Below are 18,636 nucleotides of genomic sequence, written 5' to 3' on the forward strand. Positions count from 1 at the left end.
TTTACACTCCTCTCGTTGAAATGTATCTTCTTACTTTGATCCTTTCCCCGGGCTTATTTGCTCAACGTTTGTGCTCTTAAAGGATCATCTGCATCAATGGTGTCAAGCCCCTTTAGGTTTATCTACTGCTCTTGCTCAGTCTGCTTTCTTGCAGATCTATCATTTGAGCAAAAGACATTAAACTCGAGTTTTAAAATAGCATTCATCACTTCCCTCCGCCCCCGAAACACAGCAACACCGGTCTGAATGTGCTGGGTTTGGTTTTCAGTTTCTTTATATCATTTTTATATTAACTCCCTTCCCCATACGTTCAGATCAGATACATTTTCTAGTCACACCTCCCTAACACACACACACACACAGTTACTTTTTGCAATACATTCGGTGTAGTGTGCATAGCCAAAAAATTTACAGATGTGTCCCCCATAAAGAAACTTTTCTCTGTCGCCTTTCCTTAGCTAGCCTACAGTCGCTGTAAAGCAGTGCTCTGCAAGACTTTCGTCCTTCTTTATTAATTCCAGCCTTCAGTTCCTGGTTTGTTTGTTTTTTCCCGTGTCTACAGTTTAACACCCATTCTTCCTAAGAAACTGAAGAGAAACTCCATAAATCCCTAAAGGATTCGCGTTCAAGTTGACTGCGAACGATTTATGTTCGCCTTTATTGTTTGGCCTGATCATGTATCCAGAAGAAGGGAAAATATTTTTTTCCTTTGTCAGACTTGTGTGGCTTCTTAGTTTGGATCCGTGGGGAAAGCTCGCCTGGATCTGTGTAAGGTGACTGTCACTTATTTTTGCGATCTTTCTTCCTCGGATAGTTTTTCCTCCGTTCAGTCTATACCTCCAGACACAGAAACCCGGTCGATGTTTAATGTTTAAATATCCCACAGGACCTAACTGACTGAGTTAATTACAACCGGGACAAAAGCAACGAGGAAGCAACATGGAAAGGAAAGAAGCTGCTCTTTAATGTAGCCCAGTTGTCTCTGCAGTTCACTTCTTCCCTTTATTATTTCAGAGCAGATCTTCCCCCTCCCACTTAGGTAATTAGCCTCTACTCTCATTAAACTTCAAAGTTCCCTGAGAGCTCCTAACCCTATGTTATATCGGAGATGTTATAACCGCAGGGCAACGCAAAAGCTTGATTAAAAATAAATACGCGCACTGAAAGTGAAGGCAGAACTGATTTAAAATGAAAGGGGGGGGGTGAGCTGGGGTGTCAATATTAAGGTTTATTTTCGTGGGTGAGTTTCTCCCCACATATCCTCCCCACTAAAAAAGCCTCTCATCCTTCTCCTCCCGTCCCCAGCCATTGCACAGGGGGATCAGACAGGGTTTTAGCTCATCCCTTTGGAAGAAGCCACATCTGGCTGGTCTGGAAACATCCCCCCCCGCCCCCCCTCCCAGCCCCTTGGCTTACCTTGAAGGCCACCGGCAGGGTCTTGTTGCATCGCCAGTGTGAAGGCAGCACCGAGCACAAGAAGTTGGGGCTGTCTGTCCGCACCAGCTCGCCCGCGTGGTCCGCCAGCACGTCCACCACCGAGCGCACCTCGGGCCGACTTCGGGAGCCCGGCGCCGGCGCGCTCAGCGCCCCGCTGTTCTCGCCCATCTTACCGCAGGGGAAGGCCGTGGAGGGAGGTGTGAAGCGCCTGCTGGTGCTGGGGTCTACGGGAATACGCATCACAACAGCGGGCGTTAGAGAGCCGGCGAGCGAGGGGCGCGGAGCTGCGGAGAGGCGCCCGGAGCGCACAGCTGCCCCTCTCCAAGCCGGGGGCCGGCCGGGTCCGATGCAGCTTCGCGGGGCAGCGCTTTACAGAGAGCAGGAAAAGAAGAAGCGGCCCAGGGAGCCGGGGTGTGACCGGCGCTCAGGAAACGCGCCTCCGCCGCGGCCGGGGGCTGGGACCCGCAGACCAAAGGAGCCGGGGGACAAGGTCGAGTCACAGCTGGGGCGAAGGGGGACCCCAGATCCTGAGGGTCACCCGTGGGCTCCGGCGCCGTCCCCAGTCACTTGGCCTCTCCCCGGAGAGCGCTGCCCCGGGCTGGCGTCGCGTGGAGGCAGGGCTCGGGTGGCGAGCTCCTGGGCTCTCTCCTCCCTCCCTGCCCGCAGCAGCCGGCCCCGGAGTCAGGCAGCGAGTCCCCCTCTTTGCCGGCTCGGGGCACACACAGAGCCTGGGCGCGCCCGGGTCCCTTGGCAGGGGGCCGGTCTCCGTGCAGCCGGCCGGAGCCCACGCCGGGTCCCGGGAGGTTTCCTTCCTCTCTGGTGCTGAAGCCGCTTTGCCAAGCGGGGCGCGCTGGCGGGGCCTTTCCTCCAGCCAAACTCCTGCCCGCGGAGCTGCGTGAGCGGACACCCGGGGGCCCAGCCACCCAGTCTGGGGGGAGACGCGCCCCCACCAGCCCCCCCCGGCCCCGCGCAGGAGGGGATGCCAAGCGGGTCCCAGCGACAGCGCCGACGTCCTCTCCTGCCCGTTCCCAACACAGTCCTCGCTGGGTGCGGGGCGCCAATCCTGACCAGTGCCCGGACCCCCAAAGCTTGGCTCCCCCACCCCCACTCCTGTGGCTCCCAGGTGGTGGTGGCTGTTTTGAATGGCAGACGCGGCCCCCTGTCACCAGAGAGCCCTGCGGAGCTCTGACACCAACCCAAAGTGTCCGCAGCAGGCTCTGAGATACCCTATTTACTCAAAGCACCCATGGGGCGGAGCTGTCCACTGACTGACGGGGAGGAGCGCCAATGGAGAGGACCAGGACGGGCTGGGACCCCCCCCCCCACATATGCACACGTTGCCTGGGAAAGCGATAGAAGCAAGGGGAGGAGGGGGCGGAGCCAGGAGGAGAGGGAGGCGGGATCTCAGCGGGAAGCCCCGCCCCCAAGCCCCAGACTGGGAGGAGGACGCACCTAGCGGACCGGTGGCATATTAAAAACACGCATAGACAGAGCGCTCCATTCAGCGGGGCTTCATTAAGTGGCTGGAGCCAATTAAAACGTTGCTTTACAGCCTCACCTATTGCGGGACGGAGCACAGTGCGAAAGAGCCAACAAGGACGCCCCAGGCGGCAGTTGTCCCTGATTCTCCCCAAACTTTCACACGCTGCAGAGACACATGGCTCTTAACCTGAGAGTGCTTCTAGATGTCCGCCTGAATACGCGGCTTCTAGGCAGCTAAATGGCGGCCCCCACCAGCTCGACGTGTCTGAAGCCCAGACGCAGCCCTGCCGCCTCGGAAAGGGCCCAGCAATTCCAAAAATAAATGGTCAGAATAAGAACCGACCTCGCCAAGACACCGCAGAGCGATGCCATCCCATGTACCTTCGCAAAGCGCTAGCGAGGTGGCAGGGAGGCTGACAGATTTGCTAGGAGTTTTTAAAATGGTCCAGCCTCAAAAGGGGGGGGGGAATCTAGGGATTAGTTACTACTTATCAACTAACCTGCTGTGTATCAAAAGATCCCAACCGACAGCCCTCCTGATTAGTCTAATACCTGCAACAAGTCGGACAGCTTTAGCCACTGTGTAATGTATTTTCAGAGGGAAATTGACACCTGACCCTAAGAATACAGTGTGCAGAGGAGTTTGGGGGGCTTTTATTTTATTAACATGCTGCCTCCGCCGTCTTACTTTCCCAAAATGAAATCGACAGAGGCACAGATAGAAATGCCGATCGTTTCAGAACAAAGTCCTGTTTACTATTATCCTTTTTTAAAAAAAAATGTCTATTTTAGCAACTCTTATACCAGTCATGATCCTTCCCAATGCATTTGTTTGGATTTAAAACCAGGGAAACACGTGTTTTCAAAATGGAATTTTAACAAGAAAATCTGTAGGGGGCAAAGTGATACTGATTCTGCGAGAATAAAATTAATTGATCGTTTGTAGTTTTTGTTTCATGTTTGCATACAATTTTGTTTTACAGATGAGTCGTCTTTCTAATAAAATATAAAAACTGATACAACGAAATGCACCGCAGAATGGTCTATAAAATCAAAGAGTGTTTTTGTCACATTTTTAACACAAATATTACCAACGGGTCTAATGGAAATGGAAGTACCGTCACACACAGTTTAACTGCTGACTTATTTCTAAAAGGAAGTTATTTTTCTGCACCATCATGTCCAGGGAGGTGGATCGATTGCTTTACTTCAACAGCTTCGCTGGTCGGTTTTACAAATTCCTTTATGGGACATGGCATGTTCTGTATAGCAAGCCATTCAGTCTACACCAGATCAGAAACTGTGTAGATTCTGGGCGGGGTAAATCGTTCGTTGGACTATGTAAAAAAAAGAAATACCCCATAATAAATAAACACAGGTTATGAGACACTTTTCTTTTGAGGTCGTAGATCCTGAAAGAAGGTTGAGGTTGCGACACATTGAACTCGATTAGGGGCTTTTGTCTTCCAAATCCCTCCAGTTTCTATCTGTTCCCTGGAACTTTATAGCGATATCATTTTATAGGGTTGTTTACTTTGATCATTTCCTACAGAATTCTAATATAGGAAATTGACGAAGGAGCCAACATTGCAATGTTTGTTAAACAGAAGAAACCCATGTCAATTTCACTAAGCTTAACGTTTTTTCCCCTTGTGCTTTCCAAGGCGATTTATGATTTTTCAATAACCAAATATCTGTGAATGGTTTGGTGATGTATTAAAACGGATCCAAACATGCTTATGCTGAAAGTTGCTTTTCTGTGCGTGTGTGTGTGTTTAGACTCCTCCGTAATGAAAATTAAATGAAAAGAAACCTCAAACTTAGACCATCTTGAAACACAATAATGGAAAATAATGGGGGGGGGGGGGACGGGGGAGGGAGGAAGGAACGGGGCGGACGGCTGGATGAAATCACAAAGGGAGAAATCCAGAATAACAGATTTCTATTTGTCTCACAGCTGTGATTTTAATGTACGTGTGTGTGTCTAATAAACTCTTAACAATACTGCAATCCTTCCCTTTTTAGGTGAAAGTCTGAGGTCCGTAGAATCATTCCTATTCTTTTCCACAACAAAAGAGATCGACATAGCCATGTTCCGCAGAAAGCCCCAATGTCTGGTTATAGTTACACACACAGTAACTGGGGAGAGGTTTGAAAACAGGGAAGAATACAGCCCTGGCAGCAGGGCGCGGATAGATGGGACCCAATTGCTCTATCTCTTGGAAAGATTTTTTTTGAAGGGGTATCTTCAAACGAAGCTAAGTTCCTCCATGGCTCCACTTAAAGGGCGTGGTTTTTTGGGGGGGGGCGCTCACAGATGTTGGGGGGGGTTGTCACCCCCCCCACCCACGCTTGCGCGTTGGAAAACCTGGAGGGACGGCTTAGCCACACCCAAGCTGAACGGCCGAGGAAGTGAAGTGATTTTACTCAGCCGCTAGTTGGCGCTTTAGCCACGTCTCTGAGCGGCCCTTTGGTGCGATCGGTGCAAAGAGAAAAGGGACCCGGACAGCTGGGAGCTGCTTTGCCAGCTTGGGGCTGCTCCGGTTTCTATCTTGCGCAGAATCAACGCACCCCGTTTGCCCCCCCCACATGCACCTTCACGCCTCCCCAACAATCCCTCCCCCCCCACCCCCAACCTGGCTCCCTCGATTAATCCCATCAAAATAAGCACAGGATGATTGCTACATTCCGCAGCCAGGGGGTTCCCACTGTACCCAGCCAGCTTTGTTCAGACGCCGGGCTTTAAAAGCAACGTGCTCCCCAAAGATCCGGAGGTGCGGCCCGGGAAAGGTCCGTCTGTTACCGACCCCTGTCTCCCCATTGAGGAGACACTGTCTCCCTTTCACCTCAAGGGAAGCATCTGCCGGTTGAAAGCTTCCATCGACTTCCCAAAGGGGAACTTCGTGTTACAGGCTGTATGTGTCACAAGCTTTGGGATCAACCTCACGGGAGGGGAAATACAGGAACATTCCTAGGGGTTCAGAATTTATTTCGACATTTAAACTAGATTTGCCTGGGTTTTTTGTTTGTTTCTTTTTGTTTTTAAGTTAAACTAGATACATTTACCCCTCCCCCCCCCCGATTTATTCCCGGGTAATGTGATGAGAAGGAGATGGGGGTCTCTTTACAGCGAGCTGAGCTGCTTTCTTAACAGGAATTTTTTGATCAGGGCAGGTTTGACCTCACAGAAGTTGCCAGATTGTCAAAATCTCACTCCGCAGCTGCCAGGGGAGAATCTTTGGCTGGTTTATTTAGCTGCCTAAATAGAAGCCGGGTTCTTTGGAGCACCTGGTTTTTAGAGACTGAAGCAGAAAATAAATGTCTAACATTTCCATCTTTTCCCAATGATCGAACTCTGCTACTTAAACTCCTCGCGTCAAAAGGAAGCGGTTTAAAATGGCCGGTACAACGTGGGAACGACGTGTCAGTGGAAACGGATTCGAAGGATCCAGATCTAAAGTGGCGTGAATCACAAACGATCGCGGATATTTTCACTGATTGTAACCGGCTCTGATCTGCTAATCTGAGCAAATAAAAGTTGCCAGGGGATTGACTACGCCGAATCTCACAGCTAAACTTTCCCAATGCCAGCCCCAGGGCATTCCCGAATTCAACAGCTCAAAAGTTTGGCTGCACTTTAACTTCACGCCTAAAATAAAATAATAAAAAAAGATAAGATACCCCAGACTACACTTGCAGCTCAAGAGAATTTCACCAGGGGTTTAAAGCACCTGAATGGAGAAGCCAGAGATAAATGCTGGTTTTCTCTCTCTGTAATCCATACACAATATGGTGTGTGTGTGTGTAGACACACAGAGAGTTCGCCAGACTGCACTGTATACAAAACAGGGCAGACTGCTCTTACATACAACATCCCCAAATGGCAAAGAACGCAGATAGTCAGTTGCAGGGAGCAATTTTTCCAGTGATCCCGCTTGTTCCAGCATTTCTCGGTTGCTCCACCGCTTTACCCCGGCTAACGGAGGCTTTCACCAAAATATTTCCCATCCAAATTGCAATCCCGACCCCCTTTCTGCTTGGGGAGCAAATATTCTTTGCGATCTACCCCTCCAGCTGCCTTTGGGGCAGACGGTTGCTCTCTTTTTATCTCTGCAGGAGCCACGGTGCTAAACGGTGCTAAGCCCAGTACATGCCAGGGGTGTTTTGAGAAGGACTGAAAGTGAAAGGAGGAGGGGAGGACGAAATAATGGCCTCCATATTCCCCCAAAGCAACCTGGACACCACCGACATTCTTGTATACGAGTCTGAAATAAACACAGAGCTGCTTTCCCCCGAGCCAGATCTTATAGTGTTTAAAGTTTCTTCCCCCTCGTTTATTAAAATGCCCTATGGACTGAAATCACCTTCATCCCCTTACGCTACCACGTGCATGGCAAAAGCCAAAGCGATTTCCACTGACCCCTGCAACCAGACACACTCTTCGCCCACCCCTTTTGTTTCATTCCTAACTCCGTAGTTCCCCTGTCCATGCGCATCATTGTCTTTCTCCGAGTTGCAATGCTTGGCGTGGCGATCCTGTTTGTAGCCCTACGATCTGCAAACGTGGGATGGTTCATCTCGTATGGTTTGATCGCCAATTATACACCCCCCCCCGGCCAACTCCTTCAGGCAACGCGTTCCTTAAGCAGCACGTATTTATGGAGAAATAATGTAATACAAATCAGACCCCCCACCCCCAAGAATAAATGTAGCATGAAAACAATTTTCTATTCAGTAACAAGTTGCTGCATACCGAATGCACCATTATTGTTTAAAATAAAGAGGTTGACTTATTCTGCAACCGAAATCAACATATTGGCCATCATCTTGATACTCGCGGCAGGGGAAATTCTTGAATTTATCTGGCCATTTACATAATGCACCTCTTGCAGGCCACCTCTACCGGTTGCATGCCGGCATTATATACACACATGGGGTTCGATTAAACCGAATGATCTGTTTATACGGTATTCAGTGCAGTTCGGAATTAGACCCATCGGGAGTTTCGTTTGGTTGACTCGGTCCCGTTGCTTTGGCTATCGAGGAATGCACTCGATGGATTTTATTTTCAGGTAAGGAGCGATTTAGAAGTATCTTGGCGTTAACATATTTCGACACTCCTTTAGAGTTTAAACAGTTTTTTTTCCCCCAATAAACGATCTCTGTGGGTAAGTTGCTTGAAGGTGGGAGCCTGATGGGTTTTATAGATGGGAAGGTATTTAGATGAAATCACTGATTTTAGCTAAACCCATCCAGGGCTGTAGGTTCTGATCGGTTTGAAAGATTATTTTCCAGGCTGCAAACGTGGTTGGGTCAGTTACACTGAAAGATTATTCAGGCATTTTCTGCCCAGTGCACAAATCCCCCTCTCCACCCCCATGAAGAGACATTGGGTAACACGCTCACTCTCGCAGAGGGTGTGTCCTGCTTTAGGGCCGGGCGGTGGAGGGCTGGCCTGGCTGACTGCGGAGATGGAAGCCGTCACTGTCTCTGGGCCTTTTCATTGGCTGTTTTTTGAAAGCCTCCAGCCTGTCATATCTCAGAGAGAGCTGATTAAATTCAGTATAGATAGAGAGTCATCTTAAAGGGGCAATTCCCTGAGCTCTAGGACACATCTGTGCATGATCCTTTTAGAGAAACAGATTTGTTTTATTGTGCGTAATGTAGAAACCCTTATTTTAACACTGAACCTCATAGATCAGCCCCCAAAATAGCCAGGAAGGGGCTGCCTCTGGACTGGTTGATATTGACCTGAAGAAGAGCTCTGGGTAGCTCCAAAGCTTGTCTCTTTCACCAACAGGTGATAGTCCAATGAAAGATATTACCTCCCCCACTTTTCTCTTTGACTTTGTGTTTGGTTTAAGGGTCTTAAATCATTGCTTCTACACTGCAGTCAGGTTTGTATTCCTTTGTCATGCTGCATGCTTACACTATGAAGCTTTAAAAGATGCTCAAAGTTTGATCAGAAGATGCCAGTCCCATTGAAGTTAATGGCAAAAGGACCATGACTTGACAGAGAACAGGGTAAGAGCTGTTAAGCTCAGGTAAAATTATGCAGATACAAATCCCAATTACCCAGCCAAGTTAAATAAGTTATTAAAAAATATTAGTTGCCCTTTATTGGTGATTTCAACGGTGGTCACTATATGAAAATTAAGGTTGAGTGTGCACTGTCAAATACTGTATCATCTAGTTTTAAAGTAATATTTACCCTTAAGAATGAAGGTCTATTTTAAAACTTTAAGGACATCAGCAGAGATATCATTGGATTGTGTTGGGTGAATGGTAAAGCTAAAGAAAAAAATCATGGCATTTAGAGTCCATCTATAAAGGAGCTTAGCTCACATTTAGGCCTCTAAACCAGTGGTTAGATTTTCAAAAGACCAGAACACCTTGGGGGGATGTTGAGTGCTGAGCACATTCGATAATCTGTCTTCTATTGTGGGTGCTTGAAAACCTGACCATTAAAGCCTGTTCAGCATTTCCAGAAGAAAAATTAGTAGATTAGAATTTTAAAAGGTGTCTGTTTATCTGATTCAGAAGTAAAATCCTGATATTTGAGGTTTATTTGATTGTTTTAAATTCCCTTCTGTTTTCTTTAAAGGCAAGTTTCCGCTAATAATGTAAAGGGATTATTCCTAAAATGTGACACACACAGACAAAAAGCCAAAACAAACAAACAACATATACAAACCACTCCACCCCAGAAGACATAAAGTATAACCAAAAGGTGACCAGTTCTGTTTTCCGGTTTACAGACGCTACAAGGGACAGGGCCGTTCATTTTGTACAACCACGACCATATTGTTGAGAACACACATGTAATAAGCGTGATGAACAGAGCTGTTTATCAGGTTTCATGGGCACATGCAGAATTAAGGAAGTAGGAGCTCAGAGAGCAAGTGGAAAGGCAAGGTGGCTTCTGTGGGGAGATTAAAGGGAAACCTGCAAAATGAAAGCAGAGAAGCACCTTGAAAATAGCCTCCAGATTCCTAACTTTGGACTAGGTGATCCCACAGACCAATCTACCATAGAAAGAAATGGGAGTTATGCCTATGGACTGTAGGGCAATGGGCTACCTTCTGTCCATAGTTACAAATGGGATGCAGCAGATGTTTAGCTTGTAAATTCTCGGTTCTGCATTTGTTCAACACCTAACCCAATGGGTGTCATGGTCCATGACTGAGCATCTGAGCTGCTGCCACCATCTAAATAATAAACAACAATAGGGTTTTCATTGGAAGTGTATTGGTACTTTATTGATTTAGCTTTATGCAAATGCTAAAAAGGGCATCTAACCATATGCTCTAGGTGTTCCTAATGCAACTTGTCCTTTTGCTTTTGGTCCTTTTCCCCGAGACCCTATGGACTCAGTTCTACACTTACATGCAGAACTGAGATGGTGACATTTGATTTGCACCTGTGTAACTGAGGGCAGACGTGGGTCCCAGGAGCCTAATTCACCATTGCCATGCACCTTATGTCTTCATTTGCACCCATGCCAAGTGAGTGCACCAGGGTGTCAAATGCTCTGGCTCTGATCTGGGAGCCTTTTACACACAGGTTGCCCTGGTCTGAATGATGACACAAAGTGCAAAACAGTGCAGGATCAGGCCCAGAGATCGACAACGTGGCCAGTGGATCTGGGTGCCCATCCTGAGACACGCAGTGCCCAATTCATGGTAGTCTGGTGGCTCCTTTTGCAAAGGGGATGCAAAGCAAACCCCCAACCCAGAGAATACCCCTGGCACAACAGACCCTCAGCACTGAAAGAAGCTTACAGGCTTGATTCCCTTTCCACTCACAAGAGCATGTCCTCATTCTTTTCAGTGGAGTTACTCCCAATTTATACCAGTGGAAGTGGGAGGAAAATCAGGCCCCATGTGTGTTTTACAGTGGGGAGAAATTTACGCAGCTTTCATAAACTCAACCTAGTCCTTCCTTTTGCAAGGGAAAACTGAATTTTCCAAGCTCTCTTTCTTGAGGCTGTGGTGGGAATGGCAGGAATGGAGCTACAACACCTGACCTATCACAGACCTCATTTAGTCTCTGATCTTAGCTCTCCTCTGAGCACATTCTTTATTCCTTCGCAAATCAGTAAGTACCGTCGGGTGGGAAATAGGTTTTAGAGCTCTTAATAGTTAAGCTTTCCCCTTTGGTAGTGAGTGCATTTTAGAAAAGGTTAATAGTGAATAAGCCCTAGGATTTGCATGTGCCTCTTCTAAAATATTTAATACTTTAAAGCTACTGTTCCTGTGTCAGGGAGTTCAGCAGGCCCTTAAATCACTGCTTGCTGGGATTACTTCACTTACAATATCCTCTGTAGTTTTTAATTCAATTGAGCTGGTATTTAGCAACAGATCCATTCGCTTTAACATCAAGGAAGTAAATGCATGGTCTATAGGAAGCTTTCCATTAAAAATTCATTGCAAACTGTGTCCCAAAGCTCTCAGGAGCAACCATCTCTCAGCAGGGCCATTCGGGTGTCTGGATCTGTTTTGCAGTTAAGGGACGGGATCTGAGAGCAGCATGTGGGGAAAGGGACATGCCATTCATTCATAAATCAAACAACAGAGGCTGGGCCCAATGGGGAACAGGCTGTGACATTTTATAACCCCAGAGTGCCTCACTCTTTGAAAGATCAGATACTGTTAACATTCATATTGTGGTAGTGCCTAAGGGCTCCAGGGATGGATCAGAACCTCACTTTGCCAGGTGCTACCTAAACACAGAATTAAAAGATGGTCCCTGCCCCCAGCAAAAGTCAATGAGAGTTTGTCTAGGCAAGGCAAACAATAAGAAATCAGCTCTTGGGCTGGGATTAGCTCCATGTACAACTCCACTGACTCAGTGAACTTGTATGGTGCTCAGAAACTGCAGTGATGTCCCAAAGAGTCTTAATCGGCTTGACTGTGAGCGTTTGTGTGATTGATTACACCTGAAAACATGCTGACGTGGGAATGGTCCTTTTTTCATGCATCGGGCCTGCTTTTCTGACAATCAAAACCAAGTCTTTGCTCCCATAAGCCCTTCAGAAGCCAGCAGGCCTCTGAGAGAGTGAACTCAGTTCCATTTTGCTGGGTGCATTGTCAACAGAATCGTAAGCCAGGCTCCAAATGAAGGATTTTTATAATTAGCAGCAGTGTGAGAAGCAGGAGGACTCCCTCCAGCTGGAGTTTAAGATCATAGGGGTGAAATCCTGGCCCCAAAAGTAAATGGCAAAATTCCCATTGACTTCAGTGGAGCCAGAATTTCACCATCGGCGTTTGCAAGACCAGTAGGCCTTCTTTGGTCTAGTGGTTAAAATGAGTGTCTGGGAGCCAGAAGAATCACTTTCTATTCTTTATCGTGCTTATACACTTGCTTTGTGTCCCTGGGCCTGGCTCTCCTCCCGTTTACACCAGTGTAATTCCATGGATTTCAGTGGAGCTACTGCTGATTTACACCCACGGCAGTGACAGAAGAATCAGGTACATGTACACACACGTGCCTATTTGGGACCCAATTCTTTACTCACAGACACTGGTATAAATCAGGAGTAACTCCACAGAAGTCAGGTGATGTGTAAAATAAGGGCGAAGAGAATTGGGCCCAGAATGTGCCACTTTCTTCACACCGGTCACATGAATGAGCATTCTGCCTTTTGCCCTAGACTGAATGTTTAAGATTATCTGAAACCCAATCAAAATGGATGATCGTTTTGGCGGGATTTTCAAAAGCATCCAAGTGACTTAGAAGCCTAAGTTCCACTACTTGAGACTTGTGCTTTTAAGTCAGTTAGGGCCCGGTCATCATAACTACCCTCCCCCTTCACGACATAACAATTAAGGTTATACTCCGTGTACAACTGACAGTGAGGCTGAGGGGTTTTTTGAGTGTGGGTCCCATCTGCTTCTTCCACTCTTTTTTAAAAGACCCTAATGACTGTCAGTCCCTTTTTAGTTCTTAATTAATTTCAGAGTTCAATTGCAAATAGGAAACAAGGCAGCTTTTGCCCTTACGCACATGAATATTACTGTTCCATTTAATGTGGTTACGTGTGGAATGCTGTTATCCATTCCTGCCTGCAATAAAAGCCACATGTTTTTAAAATTTTGCACTTGAAAAAACTTTTAGGAAAGGAATCAAGTATGTTTTGTATGCATGGCATGAGATAAAAACTAGTAATAAATATTCAAAGAACAGTTAGAGCTTTATGCTTGATTTAAACAAGTGAGCGCAGGGCTAAGGCCGTTCAAATAATGAAAGAATGAAATCCCAACTTTCTTTTAGGAATGTGCTTATGAAGAGAAAATGAACTATTTGTGTTGAAGGGTTATAAAGCACCGAAAGACAGAACAGCCCCTTCAAAAGTGATCAAGGGTTGCTAATGGAAATGGGAATTTAGGGGCTGATCCAAAGCCCAGTGAAGTCAATGGGTGTCTTTCCCTATGGATTTAAGTGGAATTTAACTGGTGCATAAGGTCTTGAGCTGGGCCCTATGTGAAAGTGGTGAATTTCACGACTGGGTGGAGACTCCATTTGCCTCAAAGGTTTATCATAAGTAACACCGCATTCTAACCCGAAATGCATATGCCAGATTTTTCTCCCAGGTACACTGGTGTAAGTCCAGTGTCCTTGAAATGCACACTGTGATATGTCTGACTCTCAGATACATCGTTCAGAGTAGCAGCCATGTTAGTCTGTATTTGCAAAAAGAAAAGGAGTACTTGTGGCACCTTAGAGACTAACCAATTTATTTGAGCATAAGCTTTCGTGAGCTACAGCTCACTTCATCGCATGCATAAAAGTGGAAAATGCAGTGAGGATGTTTTTATACACACAGACCATGAAAAAAATGGGTGTTTATCACTTCAAAAGGTTTTCTCCCCCCACCCCACTCTCCTGCTGGTAACAGCTTATCTAAAGTGATCACTCTCCTTACAATGTGTATGATAATCAAGATGGGCCATTTCCAGCACAAATCCAGGTTTTCTCTCCCCCCACATCTGAGTATCAAAAAGAAAAGGAGGACTTGTGGCACCTTAGAGACTAACCAATTTATTTGAGCGTAGGCTTTTGTGAGCTACAGCTCACTTCATCGGATGCTGTAGCTCACGAAAGCTTATGCTCAAATAAATTGGTTAGTCTCTAAGGTGCCACAAGTCCTCCTTTTCTTTTTGCGAATACAGACTAACACGGCTGCTACTCTGAAACCTGAGTATCAGTGACTCTGGATGCAGTCAAGGTTGTATCAAATCCCCCGCCATTACAGTCGCTTTGTAGGGTGCTAGTGTCAACCAGCCACTGGCCTTTGGAACCCAATGAGGTCTAGCTCTGTTCACAGCAGGTGTGGTCGACCCAACAGTCAACTCACCGGCAGCCAGGCTATATTAGTGCTTCCAGGGTTGTTAGCACTGGAAGTAGAGCCATGCTGGGAGATGTCCCTAAAATCCACACTGTAGACGAGGACCTGTGATGCTGCAAAGGCAATATGCTGAGCCCTCCAAAAAGGGCAAGAAAGAAAAATTCCAAAGGAAAGAAAAAGAGGAAACGTCTGGATGACGGAAAGGGAAGTGAAAGTCACATGGCAACGAAAAAGTACAGCAGAGTCAAAACAAACAGCGTTATAGTTTATTATTTATAATCTGGTAGCACGTAGGAGCTCCCATCACGTATCAGGATCCCATTGTGATAGGTGCCATAGCAACACAGATCAAAAAGTCTGTGCCCCTGGCATCCAGTGCAGCAGAGGGGCAAGATCTCGGGCCACCATTTGAGGCTGATATGGAAATCTGTAGTCCTAGCACAATGAGGTCCTGGTCTATAACTAGGGCTCCTGGGGGCTACGCTAATACGAATAAATAACGGTGATAATCTTGGATGCAGAAAGGACACCTAAAGCCAATTCTTGTACAAGGTGGTCGCTATGGCTTTCAGGACACTGTCCTGGCACAGGTGTCTTGGATGCTATCCACCAGCAGAACATCTGCTACCAGCGCCTGCAGCCATCTCCAATAGACGGTGATCTCGTCAGAGGGCACAAGTCAGGCGGGATTGGGCTGGGTCATTACTTAGTCAGGTGACCCTCAAGGAACACCAAGGTGCTGCGATGACAATTGTTGGTCATTTAGTAGGGGGTGCCCTCCCCTGTGATTCTGCACTGAGCCAGCACCCCAGGATGCACAAGGGGCTGTGGCAGACGTCATCTGACAGCTGTAACAGTGATTTGCACTTACATGTCACCTTTCGCCAGAAGATCTACCATAGCCACACAAAGCTACTCCAGTGCCATTATCCTCATCTGCCAGATTAGGGAAACAGAGGCTCAGAAAACTGCAGGGATTTACCCAGGATTGTACAACAAATTAATGGCAGCCTCCATGCCCCTGATTCCCCATCCCCAGCTCTAATCATCAGGCAATCCTGCCACGTTATGTCCATAATGGGAGGTAAAAACCAGGCTCCTGCCTGTGTGGGGTCATTGCACACTCAGGCACTTTTCCTAAGAGCAATGGGAGTTAATCCCAGTGTTCTGGCCAAATTCCAATTAAATAATCCCACTCTGCCTCCCCAAATCCCCCCCCACAGTTTCCCTGGGACACGGCGTTCTTTACAGCCTGCTCTAAACTGTTGCGCGGGAACAATTTATAGAGTGCGGGTGCTGAGAGACATTGAACCAACTGTAAACCCTGTATGTGATGGAAACCGCTTTAAGCCAGGGGATGCAGCAGCCCCCCCCGAACCCCTAGTTCCAGCACCTATGCTGTTGCGTGGTGTTACTGCCTACTAACCAGCGGCCATATTTCGTCCCAGAGGTGGCTGCACTGCAGTGGCGTAGGGAGGGACCCCTGTGGGCGATCTGAAACTTGTAAAGCCCCTGGGGACGAAAGCTCCTCTAGACCAGATTATCAACACGTACAGTAATAAAATACATTGGTCTTCATTCATAGTAACATCACCGAGCTGACAGGGCGAGGGAAGAGAACGTGGAAGGACTAAGGAAACCAGCACTAGTGAGACACCTTGCCTCAGTGTCTACCAATGACTCATTCTCATCCAGGTCACAGGACAAGTCTGGGATTGCATCATAGACCACCGTCCGCTCCCTATAGATGCATTGATTTCACATTCATCCTGACCAGACAGTGAACTCTGAGAGAGTCATTCGTGCATGGCGAGAAAGTAAATACCAGTGCAATCATCTAGGCTCCTATGCAACCCTCCGTATGACCAAGATTTGGAGATGCGACCGGTGTTCTTGTGTGGCTTCGGCTTGGGTTCCTAACTTGACATACCTGAAAAGGGGCCTGAATTTCAGTAAATGTTAAGCACCCATCTTCTTAAAAATCAGGCTCCTTTGAGGTGTTTCAAGTGGGTCACCCCACAACGGAGGCTTCTGAAATCACTAGTTACTTCTGAAAACCTTGGCTCGGGTTTGTGGTAACCTGCTGCCGTTATTAGTATCGAACAGGAAACTCAAATAACTCATGATGTTATAGTTTAATACGGCATCTCGAACATATGTTGTGGCGTCTTCGTTGTGGTATTTGTACAGCACAGAACCAACAAAACCAGCTATGCAACCATGTGTGAATACACCATATTCATATAACTAGTCTGTGGATGACAGGACACTTAAAAGTCAGAACCACCCAAGAAATGTTTCAGCGAGCTTTCAAAGCAACTTCTGATGGGTTCAGCCAAAATCATGCAGCTGCCAACGCACCATCAGAGTCAAAAATGAGGAAACAAAACCCATACCTTGCTCTTGTAATATCATACAAAAAGTCTTTGATATGCAAGTTAACAACAATTCAGTCCCCAGCATCCTAATCTAGATGTTTGAAATTTTGAGTAGAAAGGAGACAGGAAAGAAGTGTCCTAAATTACAGGTATTCTCAGATTATTTAGAACCGCCACCTGGGTAAATCAGCTCTCAAAAGGGGACGCTATCATACCAGATCTGGGCAAGGATGCTTCTGGGAAAGGCATTTTAGGATCCGACAGTAATTGGATCCAATACTACAAATCAGAAGTCTTGATGGGGAGAGGAGAGATGGGATTTCAGGGGAAAGGATGACTGCAGCATCAGTGGGTAGCAGAAGAGTGAATATCAATACATCCAACCTTCCTGTCAGTCATCAAAACACCCCCATAGTCAGAAACAGTCATCATTTTCAAAGCCATGTGGGTGCTAAAAGGGAAGCTGTGTGAAACTCAGCCATTTTGGACTCCTAAGAAGGAAGGCATCAGGTTCCGTTAGCATAGGTACAGGGTAAGGAATAAGAAGAAGTATATTTTATTCCCAGCTCCACCATCAACCTGCTGTGTGACTTTGGGCAAATCAGTTAACCTTGCCGTGCCTCAGTTTCCCCCATCCATAAAATGAGGACAAGAATATTTTTCACTCTTTTGTAGGCACTTTGAGATCTACAGCTGGAATGTGCCAAATGTAAGTATTATTTATTACTCCATAGGGATTCATATCTCGTAAGTTTTGCTTTAAGTGTGGAGTTCGGATAAAACCACAGTTGAATACTAAGACTATTTTGAATTTATATTGCCCCTTTCAGCAAAGGGTCGCATGGATTTTTTCCCCAAACCCTAAATTGGAACAGAGACCACCGAGGAGCAGGTCCAGAATCACATGGGCCCCAGTTCAGGAAAACACTTAAGCAAGTGTTCAATGTTTAGCATGTCCTTAAGTCCCATTGAAGCCAATGAGATTCAAGCAGGTGTTTAAAGTTAAACACGTGTGTCATTGCTTTTCTGAAGCAGGGTGGACGTAAGCATGTGCTTAAGTGCTTTCCCAAACCGAGGCCTAGTTACTCAGCCCCCCATCAGCTGTCACAAACATTCACAAGCTTTTCAGCCAGTGCTGGGTCTGTAACAAAACCTTGGACCAAGCAAAGTTTCAGGTTTCATTACAAACATTTTGCTCACCTCTAACCATTATGCATATAGCGACTGAAGCCAGAGCTAGCTAGATGGATACAGAGAGCGAGAGAGCGGAAGCTCACTAACTGGCACTTATCGTTACAGGAGTGCTCTGTTCCTGTATAGCTGTAGTTTGTTAATAGATAAGGTCTCATGAGCTGGTTTTCAAGTCTGTGTAGCTCAGTTCCTGGGCTTAGCAGGATCAGTAAAACTTGTTCTGCACTTAAGTTGCTACCTCTTGCAGCTCTGTACATCAGCTCTGAACACGAACGACACAGAGACCCATTGCCAATTGCTGTAATGGGTGAATGGGAAGCACAGGCTCAGCTGGGCCCTGTGCAGAGCCAGAAGCGGGAGATCGTTTTTATACAAGCAGTACAGTTTTCTCATTGCACTGATGATGAGCACGGCATAAGAAGCCTATAGATAACTAGACATCTCATGCCCTGTGGATTCTGCAAGATCAGTCTCTACCTTGTGGATATTGCTGGATGATATTGACCCCTGGATGTGCCAGAATGATCTGGCCCTACAGTAACAGAAGCAGCTATTATAAGGATATTGTCACTTCTGTCAAGTCCCTATGTCCCCCCCTCGGCCAGTGTGTATGATGTGCTCCCCTCTGTGCCCAATCCAGAGGATGTGGGTCCATTCCAGACCCTGGCTATAGAGGCTGGCTCTGCAGCCCAAGCAGGAGAAGCTCATGCTTGGAATTCTTTGGTTCAATTAATCCCGGGTGCGAAGGCCAAGAGAAGAGACTTATTGAGAGCTTAAGGACCTTGGGCGAAACGCTGACCT

The 18,636-nt window shown here is 46.9% G+C and overlaps 1 protein-coding gene across 1 annotated transcript in view; it reads right to left on the bottom strand.

The window, feature by feature from the left end:
- The window catches only part of RUNX3 (RUNX family transcription factor 3), a 57,585-nt gene extending 55,908 nt beyond the window's left edge, over positions 1–1,677 (bottom strand). Inside the window, exon 1 of the mRNA XM_074934287.1 lies at positions 1,417–1,677. Coding sequence (XP_074790388.1) covers positions 1,417–1,677 — 261 coding nt within the window. The remainder of the gene's footprint in view (positions 1–1,416) is intronic.
- Between the last annotated feature and the right edge of the window lie 16,959 nt (positions 1,678–18,636).

Source organism: Natator depressus, chromosome 19 (assembly GCF_965152275.1).
Source record: "Natator depressus isolate rNatDep1 chromosome 19, rNatDep2.hap1, whole genome shotgun sequence".
Taxonomy (NCBI): domain Eukaryota; kingdom Metazoa; phylum Chordata; order Testudines; family Cheloniidae; genus Natator; species Natator depressus.